Here is a 23,407-nt window from a genome sequence, read left to right as displayed (position 1 = left end):
TTCTTTGAGAGCGAGGTTATAAAACTAAGAAAATGAGGTTATAAAACAGTAAGAAAACTAACATATTATTCATTTTATATTACATACTACTCACCTTAAGCCTGTGTAAGAATAGACTATCCACTTCAATACAAGTCTTGCACATGATGTTCTACATGTATATTCTTGTATATTTATTGGAAAAAATCCATGTATAAGTGGACCTGCAGTTCAAACCCATATTGTTTAAGGATCAGCAGTACTCAACTCAGCCTTTGTAGTGTGAAAGCAGCCATAGATAGTATGTTGGATGGGCATGGATGTATTTCAGCAAAAGTTTATTTACACAAACAGGATGCCAGATTTGGCCCAAAGGCCATAGTTTGCAAACCCCTGGTCTACAGCCTTGCTACTTTAAAAGTGTGGCCTGAATTAATTTGATAGTGAGAGCCCTTTCACTGTATATGTGTATATCAAATCACTACAGTGTACACTTTAAATATCTTAGTTTTGTCAATTATGCCTTAATAAAACTGAAAGAAGAAAAAAGTGTGGTCTGAAGATCAGTAGCATCACCATCACCTGAGAACTTGTTAGAAACGCATCATCTCGGCCCCCAATCTCTAAGTTAGAGAACCAGAATCTTCATTTCAGTAATATGTATATATACATTAAAGTTTGAGAAGCACTGATCTATAGTTTTTAATTTTAGGCCCATCTTCTCCATTCCCAGTTTATCAAATTAGTGTGCCTTAATTTGTTTTAACAATTAATCCATGACATTGATTTAAAAAGCCAGTAAGGTTTAAAACCTATGTATGTCAAACATTTACTACTGTGGAATTACATACTTTGAGTTACTATTGACACTACTTTGCATTAGTGTGGGATTTCAAAATTGACTTCACAAGGTATATTTCAAATTGAGGTTTTTGAAGGTAGTGGAAGTGTATATTAAAAGGTTGTTTGATTCCAGTGAGTTACTCACCTGAAAATGCAACTTAAATATAGAAAGCATTTTTCCTTTAGCATTCACTTTGAAGCATTTCAAAATCAAAAACACAGTTCTTTCTTTACTTAGACTTATAGTAATTATAGGAGGGTTTTTAAGTAAATTGATTGAATTAATAGCCTACTAAGAAGCAGACGTTTTAGGAATAAAGAAACCCATTTAAACATTCATATTTCATCTAACCTTAGTATTCAACTGGGTATTTTTTTTTTTTTATCTTCCCAGACTGGGACACGAACCCGTGTCCCCTGCATCAGCAGGTGGACGCCACCAGGGAAGCCCAGGTATCATTTTTATTCTAGAAATATTTTTTATATTAGTGGTTCAGAAAAGACTATTAGTTGTAAAATAGGTTAAAATGAGCAGTCAGGTAAGGAGTTTATTTGGTTATTATGGTATTTGCTGTCCCTTAGTAGATTTAGGTTTGTAAGGCATAAGAACAGTGTTGGGGTTTATGAGGCATAAGAACATTTGAAAAGAATGTTCTGTGATAATAATCCAGATGGTAAGGTCTCTCTTGACATGAATAATGAATTTAATATTGTTTCCCCACATTTGTGCATTGTTAATTGAAGAAATACATATGTATTGTGTTTATATATAAAATCATTAGCATTAACTGATCACAAATTATGAACAGCCATACAACATTTAAAAGAATGGTACTTTCTGAGCAACGTTAAAGAACCTGGTGACTAAACTGCAGTCACATGTACCTCCTGTCTAACAATGACACTGATACAACAGATGTTTATTAAGCCACTCTTATATTCCAGACACTGTGCTAGGTGCTGGGGCTACAGCAACCAAGAAGGTGACTGTGGTCCTGGCTTGCATGTTGTGAATAAGTAATAGCCATTTTCCCCATTATTTTGTTCTTTTAAAAGTAATATTATAGGGACTTCCCTGGTGATGCAGTGGTTAAGAATTCCCCTGTTAATACAGCGGACACAGGTTTAATCCCTGGCCCGGGAAGATCCCACATGCCGCGGAGCAACAAAGCCCGTGTGCTGCAACTACTGAGCCTGCGCTCTAGAGCCTGTGAGCCACAACTGCTGAGCCCACGTGCCACAACTACTGAAGCCTGTGTGCCTAGAGTCCGTGCTCCGCCACAAGAGAAGCCACCGCAATGAGAAGCCTGTGCACCGCAACAAAGAGTAGCCCCTCAATTATCTGAAGATACTAATTACTGTTTTTTTGTATTGCTCTCTCTGGTTGATTTGTCGTTGTTGTTGTTGTTTTAGGTGGTGCTGCCTACATTTATCCTAGAGAAGCGTTCCCTGTTGGAAATGTATGCAGACTTTATGTCTCATCCAGACCTGTTTATAGCCGTCTCTAATGGAGCTACAGCTGAGGACAGAATGATTCGTTTTGTTGAATACTACCTTACCTCATTTCATGAAGGCCGTAAGGGAGCCATTGCTAAGAAACCGTACAATCCTATCATTGGAGAAACGTTTCACTGTTCCTGGAGGATACCAAAACGCGATGTAGCATCCAGTGTCATTAGCAGCTCTTCCACCCAGGCTGTCACAAATCATGCTCCTCCATCAGAGGAAGCTTTGAGCCAGGTGGGATCAGACTGTTACACAGTCAGATTTGTTGCTGAGCAGGTTTCCCATCATCCTCCAGTCTCAGGATTTTATGCAGAATGTGCAGAGAAGAAGATGTGTGTAAATGTGCACGTCTGGACTAAGAGCAAATTCTTAGGCATGTCGATAGGTGTGACAATGGTTGGGGAAGGTAAGTAGAAAAATTATTCTCCAATTTTTAATATCAAACTATAACCTTAAATTTGGGGAAGCTAGAGAAATATTAGTTATAAATTTGAACTGCTATGTGTACTACTTTTTTCCCCAACTCCTAGTATGTTTCAGAATACTGGTGGCGGGGGGAGGGGGCATATCTGTCAACAAATATAAATTCTTTTTTTTAAACTTTTTTTTCTGATTTTAAATGTAAATTATTTTTATTATAGAAAATTTAGAAAACTTAGAAGTATCAAGGAGAAAATACAAGTATCTCTAATCCCTTCATCCAGAGATAGATAAATTTAGCTAGTATTTTGTATTTTTTCTATGTGTGTATGTTCATACTTTTAGTTTTATAAAATTAGGATTCTCTCTATGTAGTTTTTTGTCCTTTTTTGCACTGAATATTCATTTTCCCAAGTTATTAATAATGCTTTAAAACATGTATTTGTTATAAACAGCACTCAAGAAATATTTTCTAGGTAAATCTACATCTTTTGTATTTCATAGGAGATATTCATAGAATATTTTAAAATATATTGCCAAACTTTATATCTACTCCAGCAAATGATTATGAAAAAACAATTTAAGGAAATATAATATTTTTTGGCTAAGAATAGAAAAAACAGATTAACAATAACAAAAATATCTCCACAGAAATCATTGCAGAGTTAATGAAAATATAATGGTCTGCCATTTTAATGTTAAGGAACACTCTCGTGCATAGGAAAATTTGTTCTAAATATAAACTTACAGTGTAAGCGTGGCATAATTAAGCTTATGACCCTAACATTTTGAAATTGTGTTATTTTAGCCTTGAAGAAAATATATTATCCCCTTTTTAAGCTTTCCTCATCTTTAACTCCTATTGTGCTGTCTTACCAATTTCCAAATGTTTCAAACTAATCAAAACTTTTATAACATTGGAAGATATTTTATTAGTTAAAAAAAAAGTTTATCTCCAGTTATAAGCTGCATCACATTAACCCTAGGCTCTTCACAAATCAGTTTACTTACTATAGAAATGAAAAACCTGAAGCCTAGAGGTGATGGGTTGTGTCCAGGATCATAGAAGTTAAGGCATAGTCGGATTTAGACCCTCATTCTTTGACACTCTCCCCGAGGACAGTTACTCTTAACAGTTCATGGAACAGAGAATATCTGGTGATAGTATCCTCTCCCACTCCAAGAAAGGAAATACCTCAAGAAATGAGGAAAAGCATTAATATCTTAACCATGCATTGAGAAGGATGTATATGATAGTTATTTTTTGATTTGCTAGTTATATATTCATGGATTTGTCTTTTTAAAATTAAATTGCTATTGACACTCTCAACAGAAAGTAAATTAAATCAGAGAATGGAACTTCTGACAGTTTATTTTGCTTCTGTCGGCAGCCATGTTTTTATTGAAAAGTAGGGGGAAATTCTGTTTAATTATCAGATAAATGAGATTTTAGAATACTTTGAATCTCAGTTATCCTAACTAGTCTTATTTTCCCATTCAGTAGAAACTGATTATATATTTATTAGACGTTAAATTCCGTAGAGAATATTACTTATGTTAACTATATTCCTAGAAATCAAAGATCATGAATCTAGTTTATAAGGCCAAATGTTTTTAGAAAAGTATGTGATATCCTTTCTAACTTAGAATTAATCAACAGTTATTATTAAATACTTGAAATATAACCAAGTATGTTATGTATGTCTTCTGACAGCTCCCATTATATATAAATATATCACATACAGAGCCATGTTCCTTTTCAAATGGCTCAATATTAATTGTTGCCCATTGTGAAAACTGTTAAGGGCAATACAAGTTAATAGTTGGCGTTGCTTTATGTAAAGTAGACTACTTTAGAATCTCAGTCTGTCTATTTGTTTATCCTAAAAATAGACTATATTAAAATATTTATCATAATTTTTGCCCTTATTTGTGAACATTAAGAACACAGTAGTTAATGAGCATTCATTAAGAGAGACATGCCATCATAGTTCAGACTAGTAGTACACATCCAGTTTGGTATTTGTTTTTATGGTGAACTAGGTAATGAGCTTAGGTTAGTAATGTAGCTCAAGTCTCCTTAATGTCTCTTAATTATCTAGGATAGATTGATTATTCATTTATGTAATTCCCCTTTTTTTATAATTCCCTTTTTTATATGTTTTTTAAAGCCATCTTTATAGCATCACTTAATATGGAACAAGCCCCATTAGAATAATATTTGTTTGAAAACTACCACTTCTAACTCTTGTAGCTTCACCTTAAATACTTCAGAATTTGGCAAACAAAATTATTATGAGGACCTTAGTTTATATCATAAAATTACTTTTTTTCTTTCTTAATATGCATAGAATAGAATGAAGAACACTTTCTCCCCGCCCTCGCCCCCCCATCATACCATCTGAGATTAAGGTCTGTGACTCTATAATGTTAGATATTTAGTTATTCCAAAAACTGCTTAAATTATTAGTACTAACTAATGATCAGATCTTATAATGATACAGTATAGCATGGACTTAAATTCTGACTTAAGGTTTTATTTTACTTTTAGGAGCATTAGAGAGAACTCTTAAACAGTTTCCACTACAACATTTTCTGGTCCCATGAACCCCAAAGGGATAATAAAGTCATAATGAAAGTAACCTCGATTCACTATTACCAGGAATTGTTGTCAAATACAATTGTAAATGAAGCCAATTTCATCCAAAGCTAAAAGAAAATTAAGCAAAATTATGATGTTCATTTACCAGGCAGGAGAAAAACTTAATATGGATTTTTCATAGCTGTCTTTTTTTTTTTTTTTTTAAAGATATTAACCACTTTTATGTTTTCACATTCAGGAATCCTCAGTCTACTAGAGCATGGAGAAGAGTATACGTTTTCTCTACCTTGTGCATATGCCCGGTCAATTTTAACTGTTCCTTGGGTAGAACTGGGTGGCAAAGTCAGTGTCAACTGTGCAAAAACTGGGTATTCAGCCAGCATCACTTTTCATACTAAGCCATTTTATGGTGGCAAACTGCACCGGTAAGAATATTTTAGTGATACCTGGCTCTTATTCTATCAGTTTGATCTTGTATTATAACTCTTTATTCTTTTTCTGCTTTGTTTTATGTGAAATGGGATTGGATTTTTATTCATGTTTATTTTTTGTTTAATATATTTGATCTTTGAAGGCATTCTGGAAATCACGATCTGGTTTTAAAATAGTGACAGATCTATCTTCTCTTGTAAACTAGAACTCCTAACAAATGGACATGTAGCTTCTGGCCCAATTTCTGCCTTTAAAGGGACTCAGACTTGGATCCAGACCTCAGTAGAGGTAGTGTCGCTACAAGTTAGGATGAAAATACATCTAATCGTAAGAAATAGTTCAAGAAGCACAATGATGGAAGCCAATATCTTTAGGCACCAGTATTGAATGTGGCTTTGTTCTAATTCCATCTATGAATCGGCCAGTTATTATACCCCTTTAGTGGCTTGTTGGTCTTTTCAGCACTCGTCCAGATCACCCAACTCCATGAAGATAAGTTTTCTAATAGGATCCTCAAAAGGATACTGACTCTTTCCTTAAGCTTTTGATGTCTATTCTGTCTGTCCTGAAGTAGGGATAGTTTTCTTTTTCTACAGAGCTTTTATTGAAGAATAACATACATACAAAAGTATAGAAGTTGATTTGGGGCCATTTCAAATAGTGCTGCTAGAACATTGTGAATGTATGTATGAATTTCTGTTTGGTAGATACCTAGGAGTGGAATTGCTGGGCTGTAGGGAATGAAACTTTAACTTTATTACTGCCAAACAGTTTTCTTACGTGGTTATACCAAAATGCACTCTCTTCAGTCACGTATGAGACTTTCAGTGCATATAGCTATTTTACTTCTTCACCGGACAACTGGTACTCAGCAATCTTAGAAGTGGAAAGAAAGATTTATTGGCTCCCAGGCATTGACTGGCCTTAAAAAACACAGATTTCAAAAACACTGAAGCAGAGAATTAAAAAAAAAAATTACAGATCACCCAAACAGAATCACTGGAGATTGTCAGAATAAGTCGCCTTTTATCCTTAGAGAAGGTTTTAATATGGTTCACACTTTGTTATATGTGCTTCTACTTACTCCTCTCACCATAGTGATCACAGGATTCAAACTTTACATTTAGAAGGGACTTTAGAAGTCACTACGCCAACATTTGCTAGGTGTCTAAATCCTTTTGCATCATACCCGATAACTGATTTGTTCATTGTGTTGGTACCTTATCATTAGTACAGAACTCATAATGCATGAGGCAGCCTATTCCATTTTCAGACACCCCTTATTTATATGAAGTTAAAGTTGAAATCTATATCCCTGTAACATTCCTGCATTGGTGAAACCATTCTTCAAAGTATATAATTGAGTCAAATGCTTAGGGGACACAACTACAGTGAAAAATTTTCCAAGTCCAGCACTTTTTATTGACAATGATATTGATGAATTTCTTTTCTTTTTTTTAATTGAAGTATATTTGATTTACAATATTGTGTTTCAGCTATATAGCATAGTAATTCAGTATTTTTGCAGATTATATTCCGTTATAGGTTTTTACAAGATAATGGGTATAATTCCCTGTGCTATATATCTTTGTTGCTTATCTATTTTATATGTAGTATCAATAGTTTGTTAATCCCATACCCCTAATTTGCCCCTCCCCGCTCCTTCTCCCTTTTAACTACAAGTTTGTTTTCTATATCTGTGAGTCTTGTTTCTGTTTTGCATATACATTCATTTATATTATTTCTTAGATTCCATATATAAGTGATATCATATAGTATTTGTCTTTCTCTATCTGACTGACTTCACTAAGCGTAATATTCTCTAGGTCCATCCATGTTGTTGCAAATGGAAATATTTCATTCTTTTTTATGGCTGAGTAATATTCTGTTTTTTTAAGATATATATCACATCTTTTTTTAAAATATATATATATATATATATATATATATTTATTTATTTATTTGGCTGCTCCGGGTCTTAGTTGCGGCATGTGGGATCTTCGTTGCGTCATGCAGACTCTTAGTTGTGGCATGCAAACTCTTAGTTGCAGCATGCACTTGGGATCTAGTTCCCCAACCAGGGATCAAACCTTGGCCCCCTGCACTGGGAGCGTGGAGTCTTACCCACTGGGCCACCAGGGAAGTCCACGACTGTGGACTTTTTTGAAATCATTATTATTCATCATAAGGTTCCTCTCCTCTGTGAACTTTCTTGGGTTGATTAAGAGATAAAATCCCTTTTAAGGATTTCCCATATTTATTCTATCCATATGTGTTATCACATGTTGAGCCATGAGTGGGAACTTCCCCATATTTATTATGATTCAGTGGGTTCCTTTCCATTATTAAATCTCTGCTACCAAGAAGGAAATAAGAGGCTGTTAAAGGCTTTCCCACATAACGTTCATTTGTATTTCTACATATGAGTTTTCTGATAGTTTTCAGTTAACACCTATTTCGTATCTAGTACACATAATGTTACCTCACTTGCATGTTCAGAATTTTCTTCAAATTTTGTAACAGCTCAACTATATGATAGCTATTCTGATTAATTTTTAAGTCTTGATTAAGTTTCAAATGTCCTTTTATAAAAACTCATTATAGTTTTGAGCTCAGGTTAATTTTTTTGTCAAATGCAAAATATCCAAACCTTTGTCCTGAATCAGTGCTTTATCTTGCCCTAAATTATAATAATAAATATAAGCTATAATTTATCATACTGCCAGGACTACCTTAATTTAGAGAATCAAAATTCATCCCCCAAATCTTACCATTGCCATGACATTTAGATGGTTCCTTGCTGCAAGTATCCTGCATAGAAGTTTTCTCTTGGTTTTCATACTTTGACTTTTTTAAGACTCCTTATAATTTTAGATAGATATCCTTGGTTTGTTAGTGATCAGTCATTATATTTGCCATCTTATTTCTTTGAATTTCTTATTTAAATTGGCTTCTTTTCTCCCTTCATACTTTTTTACCTATCCACAAGGCCACAAATACTGGATCTTTTTGTTACTTGGAAGTATACTTTTGGTTGACTCCAAAGTTTCCTCATTTTTTCCACTCTGATTTCCCTTAAGACCAATGGTTTTACCTAATTTCTCGTTTAAAAGATTCATATTTGAAACAGACTTCTCTATTTTGATATCTTTTCTTCTTCAATTTTATAGAATATTTTAACTAAGACTCTCTTTCATGTCTTTATTAATAACCATGCCTCCCTCCTCAGACATAGCCTAGTTTTTCCACTGCTGTCTGCAATCAAGCAGACACATTATCTACTGTCTGCATTTGATATAAATATATTATCTTCCACTTGTCTTTCCTTACTCCCTCATTTTCCACAACTCTCTCTGATGGAGCCAAACAGGCCTAGTTAACTATTCCTCATGTCCTTGTCCATCTCCTGATCCCATTTTCCACACTCACTTTAGGATGGTGATTTTTTAAATATATGTAGCAGTATAATGTCATTAAGATTTATGTTAACTAACTGCTAAGTGGCATACTTTTCTGCACACTGAAGATATAGAAAAGTAAAAAGACGATCTCTGCCTAAGGTTTTAGTCTAATATTAGAATGCAGGACCCTATCTTTGGAAAGCATTTATAAGGCTTTTAGGAAAAACTCATGTATAATAGACAATTAAAAATAAAGTCTGTTGTTATAGTAACCATAGTGATGGAAAAGGACAATAATGCTGTGAACCTGGGATTAGGTAATTATCGCACCCGAAAATACTCTTCTGCTGAAGTAAAAAGAGCAACATGATGCTCAACATACATCTTATTGTCTGATAAAGGATGCCCATCACTTTCTTCAGGAGAGATAAACTACTTTCCTGGTATTAAATTTTGAAGGGATTTGTATCAACTATTCTTATGTAGTGGCATTGAGTAACATAATAGAACAATGTCTTTAGTTCTGCATAAGATGTAATTCCCTTCATGTGGTATTTCTTACATATACATCAGTAAAACCCAAAGCTGAAGTCTTAACTTTCAATCTTTAAATAAAATTTTTCTGTATGAAGCCAAGTTAATATATCCAGTGATTTTCTGGTATTCTAAATAGCTATAGAGACAGGGTCTAGATAATCTAAAACATCAACTTGAGGACTTCCTTGGTGGTCCAGTGGATAGACTCCACGCTCCCTGTGCAGTGGGCCCAGGTTCGATCCCTAGTCAGGGAACAGATCCTGCATGTCGAAACGAAGATCCTGCACACAGCAACAAAGATCCTGCGTGCTGCAACTAAGACTTACTTTGCGTAGCCAAATAAATAAGTAAATATGGAAAAAAATAACAACTTGATGTCGTTCTTGAGACAGTAAATGCCTTATCGGTTATCAGTTATCCTCACTTTAGAGATGAGTAGGATGGCAACTTAAAATTTAACTCTTTGGTAAGTATTTTAAAGGCAGCGTATTTCATATCATTATTTGATACAAGACCTAGATTTATATGCTTTAGATATTTAGATATTCATTTACATATTGTCTGTGATTGCTTTCCTGCTACAGTGACAGAGTCAAGTTGTGACAGAGCCTGGTGCACGAATCCTAAGATATTTACTTTCTGGTCCTTTATAGACGTTCACTAACTCTGCGCTAGACTGTTAAGAACAATTGTTATAAGCAAAATGAGGCAAGGCCCTTCTTCCTCCTTATGCTCCTTTTGCAAGTTCCTCATGGCCTGCCTCTAGCATGTGCAATTCTTGTTCCCTGCCCCAGTTCTCATCACGATGCTCTTGCTGTGTGTAGCTGCACTAAGCAGCAAAGACCCCGTGTAACCCAGCACGCATGGACAGAGACCTAGGGTTTGTTACTCTTTAAGTGGAAAGGCTTGTGAAGGAGATAATGATAACTTGAGAGATTGTGGCAGTAAAAGAAAGATCAAGTGAGAAACGGATTATTATTCCTCAGTTCACAGAATATAGTTCTGGGTATACATGGTTGGAAGATGGAAGAGGTAAGTGTTCAGTGTCATCTCTTCATATCATGTTTGGTTACAGATAAATTTTTAAGAAAGGAAACAATGTTGGCAAGTGGGATCAGAGAGGAGATGTGGATGTCACAAAAAACATTCAGTCAGGCAAAAACCCTTAGCAGTGTAGTTATTTAAGTTCAAACGCTTTGAGGTATAACCTAGAGTTCCCACTCCTGCTGTAATCAAGCAGACTTGTAGTCACAGTGTTCTTTGTGTCCAGTGAGCTACAATTATGCCTAACGTTTAATTTTGGATGTTTGGTGTGCTCTTGATTCCAAACCCTCGTACGCCTTGATCTCTAAGATCTGGCTCATGTGCTTATTGGCTCCTATACCTCTTCCTTGAGCTCTGAATTTGTAGACCATTCACTTCTGCTTAAAAACTATGGACTCCCTAAATTCAACTACAACCTTCTGGTTCCCAGGCCCTTGGCTTATATCTGGCAAATGCTATTTATGAGCTGTCACCTGAACCTGGGCTTTGGTCCTTTGGATTCCCCCACACACAGCTTTTTAAAATATTCATTCATTCATTTATATTTTGGCTGAGCCTGGTTTTAGTTGTGGCATGCGGACTTCTTAGTTGCGGCATGCATGTGGGTGGGATCTAGTTCCCTGACCAAGTATCAAACCTGGGTCCCTTGCATTGAGAGCATGGAGTCTTACCCACTGGACTACCAGGGAAGTCCCTGGATTCTCTTTTGAATCCACATAAACCGTAATCCCTAGCACACTGACCAGAACCTAACATTTGCCCACTATTCTTTGAGTTCTGAACCTCTGTCGAATCTGACCCTGTTGTTGTTTGTGTCCGACAGTGAACATAAAGTACTTCATTAAAAATAATTAGACCTGTTTCTATTCCAGCCTTCATTTGAGCTGGATCCTGTCTGTCTGTTGATAATCCAGCCAGATAACTCTTCATTAAACTTTCAACAACATTAGTGCTTGAGTTCTCTGAGTTTTGTGTAGATAGTGATCATTTTTGTATACCAGTGCTGTTTTTGTCAAGAGAATTAACAAATGTTTAATGTATCTTTTATTTTTTTCTACCTCTTACTGATTTGTCTGGTTTCTATATTTAATTTAAAATTAAGCTTATGTGGTTTTATACAGAATCTGTATATCCAGAATTTAAAATATAGGGACTCTAAACTTTTAAATAGGACTAGTTTGAAAAAAAAGTTGAATAGACTGTAGTGTTGTAACATTTTTATTCTGTAATAAAAAAGAAATGTTAATGTTTTTCATATTTCTGGTTTTAATATTATAATGGTTGTTTATAGCAAGCATTTAAAATACCACACTTTGTGATGATTTATGGTAACTAAGTCTCCAGTTTGATTCCTAGTGTTCTTTCTCAAATTAAATTGATGTTTGAAAAAATTATCTAGGAAACTACCATGGATTTACAAAGACTTTGTAACTGACAAATTGACTTGTAATTGTAACTGAATTTGGCGCTGACAAATTAAAGTGATATGTGTAACTAATTTAAACAGAATTCACAAAGTACATTCTGGGTTTCAGAATTCCTAAGAAGTAAGCAATATTACTTACTAGAGCATATCTTTTTTTTTTTTCTGTCTGCTTCTAGGGTTACAGGTGAAGTAAAGCACAACATCACCAACACTGTTGTATGCAGAGTACAAGGGGAATGGAATAGTGTTCTTGAGTTCACTTACAGCAATGGAGAGACAAAGTATGTGGACTTGACTAAATTGGCAGTGACAAAGAAAAGAGTAAGACCTCTGGAGAAGCAGGACCCATTTGAATCCAGGTATGTCATCCTTGCATCCATCCAGGAAAGAGTCAGAAACTCTGGATCTTGATCTAAGCCTTTTCACTAACTTCCAGCCTTGGGCAAGTCACTTCACTGCTTTGCATCAGCTTCCTCATCTATAAATTGAAAGTGTTGGTCTGATCTGATGCTCTTAAACCCCGTACCAGCTATGACATTATGGGATACATAGTCACATTTTAGTAAAAATAAAACATTAACTGGGCAAAAATATTAACATTTAGTAGTCAAAGGATTACTATCCTTATCATAAAAACTCTTCCAGATTATTAACAAAAAGATGGGTACCCCAGTAGAAAAATGGGCAAAGACACAAAGAGGTAGTTCACAAAAATAGAAAAAAAAAATGCCCAATAAGAAAATGAAAAATTGTTTAGTGTAATTAGAATTAAAAGAAATATAAATTAATAAGACAAATTCATTTTTTAAAATGGTATCTCTTTTGGAAAAAGTATGAGTGAATAGACATTTTCACATTGCTGGTTAGAGAGGTAAATTGCTACAGCCTTCCTAGAGGGTATTTTGTCAATATATGTCATAGGCCTTTAAAAGTAAATGAAGTGGATCTATATGTGTAACAAGGTAATCTCCAAAATGTATTGGCAGTGGTTGCTTCCAGAGAGGAATACTGGGGTCCGGGATAAGAAGGAGACTTAACGGGCTTCCCTGATGGCGCAATGGTTAAGAGTCCGCCTGCCGATGCAGGGGACATGGGTTCGTGACCCGGTCCGGGAAGATCCCACATGCCGCAGAGCGGCTGGGCCCGTGAGCCATGGCCGCTGAGCCTGCGCGTCCGGAGCCTGTGCTCTGCAACGGGAGAGGCCACAACAGTGAGAGGCCTGCGTACCGCAAAAAAAAAAAACAAAAAAAACAAAGAGACTTACTCTTCACAGAATGCCCCTTTGTACTGTTTAAATTTTATGTCACATGGAAGTATTACTGTATCAAATACAAGGAAGCATTAAACATCTTAAGATCACATAAATGAAACCAAACAATTTATAAGTAGATGTGTAAAGGGATATAATACCTTTTAACCAAAAACTCAGATTCGGTCAAAAAATAAAACAGCAATGATTGAAAAAAATTCTTCTATGGGTGTATTTAGGATTTATTTAGGAGAGTTTGTCAAGGTTTGGTATGTGGACCCCTGGGGCCCTTGAGACCTGTACAGGGGGTCTTCAAGTTGAAAAAACTTTCATAATAATGCTAAGATATTATTTGCCTTTTTCTCTCTGTTTGCACGTGCATTGGTGATACAAAAGCAATGGTGGGTAGCACTGCTGGGCCTTAGCACCAATCAAGCAGTGGCACCAAACTGTACAAGTAGTCATGGTATTCCTCACTGCCATGCAATTTTTTTCTTTTCAGCCTTGCAGTTTTTTTAAATACCATTTTCTTTTTAAAATCTGCTTGAAAAGCAGTACAGATTATTAGTTTTATTAAATCTGGAACATTGATCACCTGTCTTTTTTAATATTCTGCATGACAAATTTGAAGTATACATAAAGCACTTGTGTTAGATTATAAAGAAGTACAGTGGTTATCTGGAGGAAGAGCACTTGTTCAGTTGTTTGAGTTACAAGCAAATTACCCTTTCTTGAAAACACTATTTTTACTTAAATGATCGACAGACAAACTAAGGCTGTTCTAATTTTAATATTGGGCAGACATTTTCCTTATAAATGAACGATGTGAACATGGCACTTCAAGGAAAACAATTGGCAGTATTTTTTTTTCCTAAGATGTTGGGGGTAGGAGTTTATTAATTAATTAATTTATTTTTGCTGTGCTGCATCTTTCGTTTCTGTGCAAGTGCTTTCTCTAGTTGTGGCAAGCGGGGACCACTCTTCATCGCGGTGCGTGGGCCTCTCACTATCGCGGCCTCTCTTGTTGCAGAGCACAGGCTCCAGACGCGCAGGCTCAGTCGTTGTGGCTCACGGGCTTAGTTGCTCCGCGGCATGTGGGATCCTCCCAGACCAGGGCTCGAACCCGTGTCCCCTGCATTAGCAGGCAGATTCTCAACCACTGCGCCACCAGGGAAGCCTGGCAGTATTTTTTGCTAATAATAAAATTTAAACGGAAACAACCTAAGTGCCCATTCACAGATAAATGGATAAGGAAGTTGTGAAGTAAAAAAAAAAAAAAAAAGATGGAAATCCTGCCATTTGTGATAATATGGATGGATGCTTTATGTGAAGTCAAGTCTCAGAGAAAGAACAAATACTGTATGATCTCATTTACATATGGAATCCAAGGGAAAAATAAAAAACACTGCACTGTTGACGGGAATATAAATTGGTGCAGCTGCTATGGAAAATAGTATGGAGGTTCCTCAAAAAACTATGTACTCCTATGTTCACTCCAGCATTACTTATAATAGCCAAGATATGGAAACAACCTAAGTGTCCATAAATGGATTAATGAATAAAGGAAATGTCATATATATATATACACACACACACACACACACACACAATGGAATATTACTCAGCCATAAAAAGAATGAAATCTTTCCATTTGAGACAACATGGATGGACCTTGAGAGCATTACGCCAAGTGAATTAAGTCAGACAGATACAGACAAATACTGTATGACCTCACTTATATGTGGAATCTTAAAAAAACAAAAACCAAAAGCAAACAGCTCATAGATACAGAGAACAGAGATTGGTGTATTTCTGAAATGCCAGAGGTGGGCAGCTGGGGAGTGGGTGAAATGAATGAAGTAGGTCAAAAGGTGCAGACTTCCAGTTTTAAAATAAATGTCATGGGGATGTAATGTACAGCATGGTGGCTATAGTTAATAATACTGTATTGCATAATTGAAAGTTGCTCAGAGAGTAGTTCTTAAAATTCCTCATCACAAGAAAAAGAACTGTTTTGGTAATTATGTACGGTGATGGATGTTGACTAGTCTTATTGTGATGAACATTTCACAGTAATACAAATATTAAATCATTATGTTGTACACCTGAAACTTATACAGAGCTGTATGTCGATTATATCTCAGTAAAACTGGAGAAAAAGAGACTTCGCTGGTGGTCCAGAGGTTAGGACTCTGCGCTTCCAATGCAGGGGGGTGCGGGTTCAATCCCTGGTTGGGAAGCTAAGATCCTCAAGTGCCACCTGACGCGGCCAAAAAAAAAAAAACAAAACTGGAGAAAAAAGTGGAGGTTTAAAGACAGAAATCAAAAGTTTGGAAAACTTGTATCTGTCACAATAAACTGAAAACTTCCCTAGTAAAGAGTTTTCTGATGAAATTGGTGGTGAAACTAATGAATGTGATCTTTAAAATATGATAAAATATGTCAAAATCTGGAAGATCATTTTTCAGATGACCAATGCATGTTATTACAAAATTATGCATGGGTAAAAATTCCATTCAAGGTGCAAATTAGACCAATGGATTTCCATGTCGCAGAGCATGAAAAATTCATTGACATTTTTCAGTTTCCACATTGCAGCTAATCTTTTAAAAACTGCCATTTGCTGAGTTTTAATATGGTATCAAAGAACTGAGTTATTTGAAATATCTATTAAAATATTCTTCCATTTTCCAGCTATATGTCTGTTTGAAGCCATATTTTCCTTATATACTTTAACTAAAACAATATGTATCACAATAGATTGAATGTAGAAGCAGATATAAGAATCTGGCTATTATTGAACCAGATGTTTAAGAGATGCTGCTGTATTCTCTTTGCTAAACTTTTATTATAGATTTTGGTCTACATTCCTGGGGGTTATTGGTCTTTTGTTTTCTTGGGAAGAAAGTTTTTAACCACAAATTTAGTATCTGTAGTACCTAGGGCTATTGATGTTATCAGTTCCTTTTTTTTTTTAATAAATTTATTTTATTTATTTATTTTTGGCTGCGTTGGGTCTTCGTTGCTGCACGCGGGCTTTCTCTAGTTGCGGCGAGCGGGGGCTACTCTTCGTTGTGGTGTGTGGGCTCTAGGCACGCGGGCTTCAGTAGTTGTGGCACACGGGCTCAGTAGTTGTGGCTCGCAGGCTCTAGAGCACAGACTCAGTAGTTGTGGCGCACGGGCTTAATTGCTCCGCGGCATGTGGGATCTTCCCGGACCAGGGCTCGAACCTGTGTCCCCTGCATTGGCAGGCAGATTCTTAACCACTGTGCCACCAGGGAAGCCCTATTGGTTTCTTCTTGAGCAAGTTTTGGTAGTTTGTGTCTTTCAAGGAGTTGGTTCCTTTAATTTTTCAAATTTATTGGTGTGTATTTCATAATATTTCCTTATTCTTTTAATATGTGTAGGATCTGTAGTGGCCCCACACTCATTCCTTGTATTGGTGATAACTTCTTTTCCTGATCAGCGTGATTAAAGGTTTATTAATTTTACTTAAAGAACTAGTTTTTGGTTTCATTGATTTTTCTCTATATTTCTGTTTTCTTGTCCATTGATTTCTGCTCTTAATTCCTTTTTTCTGCTTATTTTTTGCATCATTTGCTATTCCTTCTTCTAGTTTCTTAAAATAGAAGTTAGGGACTTCCCTGGTGGCACAGTGGTTAAGAATCCGCCTGCCAATGCAGGGACACGGGTTTGATCCCTGGTCCGGGAAGATCCCACATGCCGCATAACAACTAAGCCTGTGCGCCACAACTACTGAGCCTGTGCTCTTGAGCCCGCGTGCCACAACTACTGAAGCCTGCATACCTAGAGCCCGTGCTCCGCAACAAGAGAAGCCACCACAATGAGAAGCCTGTGCAACACAATGAAGAGTAGCCCCTGCTAAGCTCAACTAGAGAAAGCCCACGCTCAGCAGCAAAGACTCAACACAGCCCAAAATAAATAAATAAATAAATTTAAAATAGAAGTTAGGTCAGGGTCAGCAAACTTCTTCTTGTAAAAAGTCAGAGAATAAATATCTTAAGCGTAATGGGCCAGATAGTTTCTACCACAGCTACTCAATTCAGCCTTTGTAATGTGAAAACAGCCAGACAGGAAACGGATAGATGTTGCTATATTAAAATAAAAGCCTATTTACAAAAGTGAGCATCGGACCATAGTTTGACCCCTGGTTTACATCACTGATTTTTCTTCTTTCATAATATAAATGTTTAATGCTATATATTTCCCTCTAGGTCTGCTTTATCTATATCCTGCAACTTTTGAACATTTATTTATTTATTTGTTTATTGAAGTATAGTTGATATACAGTGTTGTGTTAGTTTCTGGTGTACAGCAGAGTGATTCAGTTTATACATATTGTATATACATATTGTTTTTCATATTTTTTTCCATTATGGATTATTACAGGATATCAAATATAGTTCCCTGTGCTGGACAGTAGGACCTTGTATCTATCTTATATATATTAGGTTTTTTTTTTTTGTTTGTTTGTTTGTTTTTTTTTTGCGGTATGCGGGCCTCTCACCGCTGTGGCCTCCCCCGCTGCGGAGCACAGGCTCCGGACGCACAGGCCCAGTGGCCATGGCTTGCTCCGCGGCATGTGGGATCCTCCCGGACCGGGGCACAAACCCGCGTCCGCTGCATCGGCAGGCAGACTCCCAACCACTGTGCCACCAGGGAAGCCCTATATATTAGTTTTATCTGCTAATCCCAAACTCTTAATTTATCCCTCCTCCATTCCTTTTCCCCTTTGGTAACCATAAGTAGTTCTCTAAGTTTGTGAGTCTGTTTCTGTTTTGTAAATAAGTTCATTTGTATCATTTTTTATTTAGATTCCATGTATAAGTGATACCATGTGATATTTGTCTTTCTCTTTCTGACTTGTTTCACTTAGTATGATAATCTCTAGGCCCATCCATGTTGTTGCAAATGGCATTATTTCATTCTTTTTTATGGCTAAGTAGTATTCCATTGTATATACATACCACATCTTCTTTATCCATTCATCTGTAGATGTACATTTAAGTTGCTTCCATGTCTTTTTTTTTTTTTTTATTCACACTTGTGGGTTTTTTTATTTTTGGCCATGCCCTGCAGCATGCAGGATCTTAGATCCCCAACCAGGAATTGAACCCATGCCCCCTGCACTGGGAGCATGGAGTCTTAACCACTGGACCACCAGGGAAGTCCCCTGCTTCCGTGTCTTGGCTACTGTATATAGTGCTGCTATGAACACTGGAGTGCATCCAATTTTTGAATTATAGTTTTCTCTGGATATATGCCCAGGAGTGAGATTGCTGGAACATATGACAACTCTATTTTTTGTTTTTTAAGATCTCAGGGGACTTCCCTGGTGGTCTAGTGGTAAGACTTCACATTCCAATGCAGGGGGCGCAGGTTCGATCCCTGGTCAGGGTGCTAATATACCACATGCCTTGGGGCCAAAAAACCAAAACATAAAACAGAAGCAATATTGTAACAAATTCAATAAAGACTTCAAAAATGGTCCACATAAAAAAAAAAACTTGATATTGTTTTCCATAGTTGCAGCACCAGTTTACATTCCCACCAACAGTATAAGAGGGTTCCCTTTTCTCTACACCCTCTCCAACATTTATTGTTTGTAGACTTTTTGATGATGGCCATTCTGACCGGTGTGAGGTGATACCTCATTGTAGTTTTGATTTTCATTTCTCTAATAATTAGTGATGTTGAGCATCTTTTCATATCCCTATTGGCCATCTGTTTGTCTTTGGAGAAATGTCTGTTTAGGTCTTCATCAAAGATACTGGCCTGGCTTGTAATTTTCTTTTTTGTTATTTTTGTCTGGTTTTGGTATCAGGGTGATGGTGGCTTCATAGAATGACTGGGAGTGTTCCCTCCTCTTCCATCTTTTGGAATAGTTTGAGAAGGATCAGTATAAGTTCTTCTTTGTATGTTTGGTGGAATTTCCCAGTGAAGCCATCTGGCCCTGGACTTTCGTTTGCTGGGATTTTTTTTTTTTAATTACAGACTCTATTTTACTTCTAGTGATTGCTGTGTTCAAATTATCTGTTTCTCGATTCAGTTTTGGTGGGCTGAATGTTTTTAGAAATTTGTCTGATAACTGCTGAACTGAATGAATAAGCATTTTCAGAACTCTAATGGAAAACTGATGAATTCATAAAAGTGCTAACAAAAGATCAAGATGAAAAAAAATTAATTACATGGGACTGAGTGAACTGATGAGGATGATTATAATTTTTGTGACTTTCTGTTTGAATTAAAAAAAAAAGAAACTTGTCTGTTTTTTCTAGGTTGTCCCATTTGTTGGCATATAATTATTTATGGTATTCTCTTATGGTTTTTTTTATTTCTGTGGTATCAGTTGTTATTTCTCCTCTTTCATTTCTTATTTTGTTTATTTGGGTCCTCTCTCTTTTCTTCTTGGTGAGCCTGGCCAGAGGATTGTCGATTTTGTTTGCCCTTTCAAAGAGCCAGCTCTTGGTTTTATTGATTTTTCTCTATTGTTTTTTTAATCTCTATTTTATTTATTTCTGCTCTGACCTTTATTATTTCCTTCCTTCTGCTGATTTTAGGTTTTGTTTGTTCTTTTTCTAATTCTTTTAGATAGTAGGTTAGGTTATTTATTTGAGATTTTTCTTGTTTTTTGAGGAAGGCCTCTATTACTGTGAACTTCCCTCTAAGAACTGCTTTTGCTGCGTCCCATAGATTTTGTATGGTTGAGTTTTTATTGTCATTTGTCTCAAGGTGTTTTTAAATTTCCTCTCTGATTTCATCTTTGACCCATTGGTTTCATTTTTCTTTTTTATTGGAGTAAAATTGCTTTACAATGTTAGTTTCTGCTGTACAATGAAGTGAATCAGCTATATGTACACCTATATCCCCTCCCTCTTGGACCTCCATCCCCCCCTTCCTCCACATCTAGGTCATCACAGAGCACCGAGCTGAGCTCCCTGTGCTTTACAGCAGGTTCCCACTAGCTATCTATTTTGCACATGGTAGTGTATTTATGTCAAACCTAATCTCCCAGTTCATCCTACCCTCCCCTTCCCCCACTGTGTCCACATGTCCATTCTCTACATCTCCGTCTCTATTCCTGCCCTAAAAATAGGTTCATCTGTACCATTTTTCTAGATTCCACATATATGTGTTAATATACAACATTTGTTTTTCTTTCTGGCTTACTTCACTCTCTATGACAGACTCTTTGTCCATCCACATCTCTACAAATGACCCAATTTCATTCCTCTTTATGGCTGAGTAATACTCTACTGTATATATGTAGCACATCTTCTTTATCCATTCATCTACTGTTGGACATTTAGGTTGTTTCCATGTCCTGGTTATTGTAAATAGTGCTGCAGTGAACATTGGGGTACATGTGTCCCTTTGAATTATGGTTTTCTATGGGTGTATGTCCAGTAGTGGGATTGCTGGGTCATATGGTAGTTCTATTTTTAGTTTTTTAAGGAACGTCCATACTGTTCTCCATAATGGCTGTATCAATTTATAATCCCATCAACAGTGCAGAATGGTTCACTTTCCTCCACACCCTCTCCAGCATTTATTGTTTGTAGATTTTTTTAAAAGAAATTTATTTATTTATTTTTGGCTGCGTTTGGTCTTCGTTGCTGCATGCGGGCTTTCTCTAGTTGCGGTGAGCAAGGGCTACTCTTTGTTGCAGTGTGCGGGCTTCTCATTGCAGTGGCTTCTCTTGTTGCGGAGCATGGGCTCTAGGTGCGCGGGCTTCAGTAGTTGTGACATGTGTGCTCAGTAGTTTTGGCTTGTGGGCTCTAGAGCTCAGGCGCGGTAGTTGTGGTGCACAGGCTTGATTGCTCCACAGCATGTGGGATATTCCCGGACCAGGGATCGAACCCATGTCCCCTGCACTGGCAAGCAGATTTTTAACCACTGCTCCACCAGGGAAGTCCTGTTTGTAGATTTTTTTCTTGATGGGCATTCTGACCAGTGTGAGGTGATACCTCGTTGTAGTTTTGATTTACAGTTCTCTAATAATTAGTGATGCTGAGCATCTTTCCATGTGCTTCTTAGCCATCTGTATTTCTTCTTTGGTGAAATGTCTATTTAGGTCTTCTGCCCATTTTTTAATTGAGTTGTTTGTTATTTTGATATTGTGCTCCATGAGCTGTTTGTATATTTTGGAGATTAATCCTTTGTCAATTGCTTTATTTGCTAATATTTTCTCCCACTCTGAGGGCTGTCTTTTCATCTTGTTTATGGTTTCCTTTGCTCTGCAAAAGCTTTTAAGTTTAATTAGATCCCATTTGTTTATTTTTGGTTTTATTTTCATTAGGAGATGGGTCAAAAAAGATCTTGCTGTGGTTTATGTCAATGAGTATTTTTCCTGTTTTCCTCTAAGAGTTTTATAGTGTCCAGTCTTACATTTAGGCTTTTAATCCATTTGGAGTTTATTTTTGTGTGTGGTGTTAGGTGGTGTTCTAATTTCATTCTTTTACATGTAGCTGCCCAGCTTGTCCAGCACCACTTTTTTTTTTCTGGCTGCGTTGGGGCTTCGTTTATGTGCATGGGCTTTATCTAGTTGTGGCAAGCAGGGCCTACTCTTCATTCCAGTGCACGGGCTTCTCATTGTGGTGGCTTGTCTTGTTGTGGAGCACGGGCTCTAGGCGCACGGGTTTCAGTAGGTGCAGCACACAGGCCCAGTACTTGTGGCTCCTGGGCTCTAGAACGCAGGCTCAGTAGTTGTGGCTCACAGGCTTAGTTGCTCCGTGACATGTGGGATCTCCCCGGACCAAGGCTCAAACCCATGTCCCCTGCATTGGCAGGCGGATTCTTAACCACTGTGCCACCAGGGAAGTCCCCCAACATCACTTACTGAAGAGGCTCTTTTCTCCATTGTATGTTCTTGCCTCATTGCCATAAATTAGGTGACCATATGTGCATGGGTTTATCTCTGGGCTTTCTATCCTGTGCCATTGATCTATATTTCTGTTTTTGTGCCAATATCATATTTGTTTGTAGTAGTCTCTTATAATCCTTTGTATTTCTGTGGTGTCTGTTGTGATTTCTCCTTTTTCATTTCTAATTCTATCAATTTGCATCCACTCTCTTTTTTTCTTCATGAGTCTGGCTAAAGGTTTATCAATTTTGTTTATCTTCTCAAAGAACCAACTTTTAGTTGTATTGATCTTTGCTATTGTTTTCTTCATTTCTATTTCATTTATTTCTACTCTGATCTTTATGATATCATTCTTTCTACTGACTTTGGGTTTTCTTTGTCCTTCTTTCTCCAGTTGTTTTAGGTGTAAGGTTAGATTGTTTATTTGAGATTTTTCTTGCTTCTTGAGATGAGATTGAATTGCTATAAACTTCCCTCTTAGAACTGCTTTTGCTGTGTTTCATAGGTTTTGGGTCGTCCTGTTTTCGTTGTCATTTGTTTCTATGTATGTTTTAATTTCTTCTTTGATTTCTTCAGTGATCTCTTGGTTATGTAGTAGTACACTGTTTAGCCTCCATGTATTTGTGTTTTTTACAGTTTTTTTTCTGTAATTGATTTCCAGTCTTATAGCATTGTGGTCAGAAAAGATGCTTGGAATGATTTCAATTTTCTTAAATTTTCCAAGGCTTGAGTTATGACCCATGATGTGATCTAGCCTGGAGAATGTTCCGTGTGCACTTGAGAAGAAAGTGTATTCTGCCACTTTTAGGTGAAGTGTCCTATAAATATACATTAAATCTATCTGGTCTATTATGTCATTTAAAGCTTGTGTTTCCTTATTTATTTTCTGTTTGGATGATCTGTCCATTGGTATAAGTGGGGTGTTAAAGTCACCTACTCTTATTGTGTTACTGTTGATTTCCCCTTTTATGGTTGTTAGCATTTGCCTTATGTATTGAGGTGCTCCTTTGTTGGGTGCATAAATATTATTTATAATATAAATATTTATTATTATAATTATATAATCTTCTTCTTGGTTTGATCC

At 36.6% G+C, this 23,407-nt stretch overlaps 1 protein-coding gene across 2 annotated transcripts in view; it reads left to right on the top strand.

Annotated features, from left to right (window-relative positions):
• The window catches only part of OSBPL11 (oxysterol binding protein like 11), a 91,964-nt gene that overhangs the window by 51,576 nt on the left and 16,981 nt on the right, over positions 1–23,407 (top strand). For both annotated transcript variants that reach the window (XM_024754761.1, XM_024754760.1), the window contains exons 9-11: positions 2,236–2,734; positions 5,589–5,775; positions 12,367–12,549. In XM_024754761.1, coding sequence (XP_024610529.1) covers positions 2,236–2,734; positions 5,589–5,775; positions 12,367–12,549 — 869 coding nt within the window. The remainder of the gene's footprint in view (positions 1–2,235; positions 2,735–5,588; positions 5,776–12,366; positions 12,550–23,407) is intronic.

The sequence above is a fragment of the Neophocaena asiaeorientalis genome, unplaced genomic scaffold (assembly GCF_003031525.2).
Source record: "Neophocaena asiaeorientalis asiaeorientalis breed wild unplaced genomic scaffold, Neophocaena_asiaeorientalis_V1.1 scaffold423, whole genome shotgun sequence".
NCBI classification, from domain to species: domain Eukaryota; kingdom Metazoa; phylum Chordata; class Mammalia; order Artiodactyla; family Phocoenidae; genus Neophocaena; species Neophocaena asiaeorientalis.
Note: the sequence above shows the minus strand (reverse complement) of the source record. Positions and strands in the feature narration are given on the sequence as shown.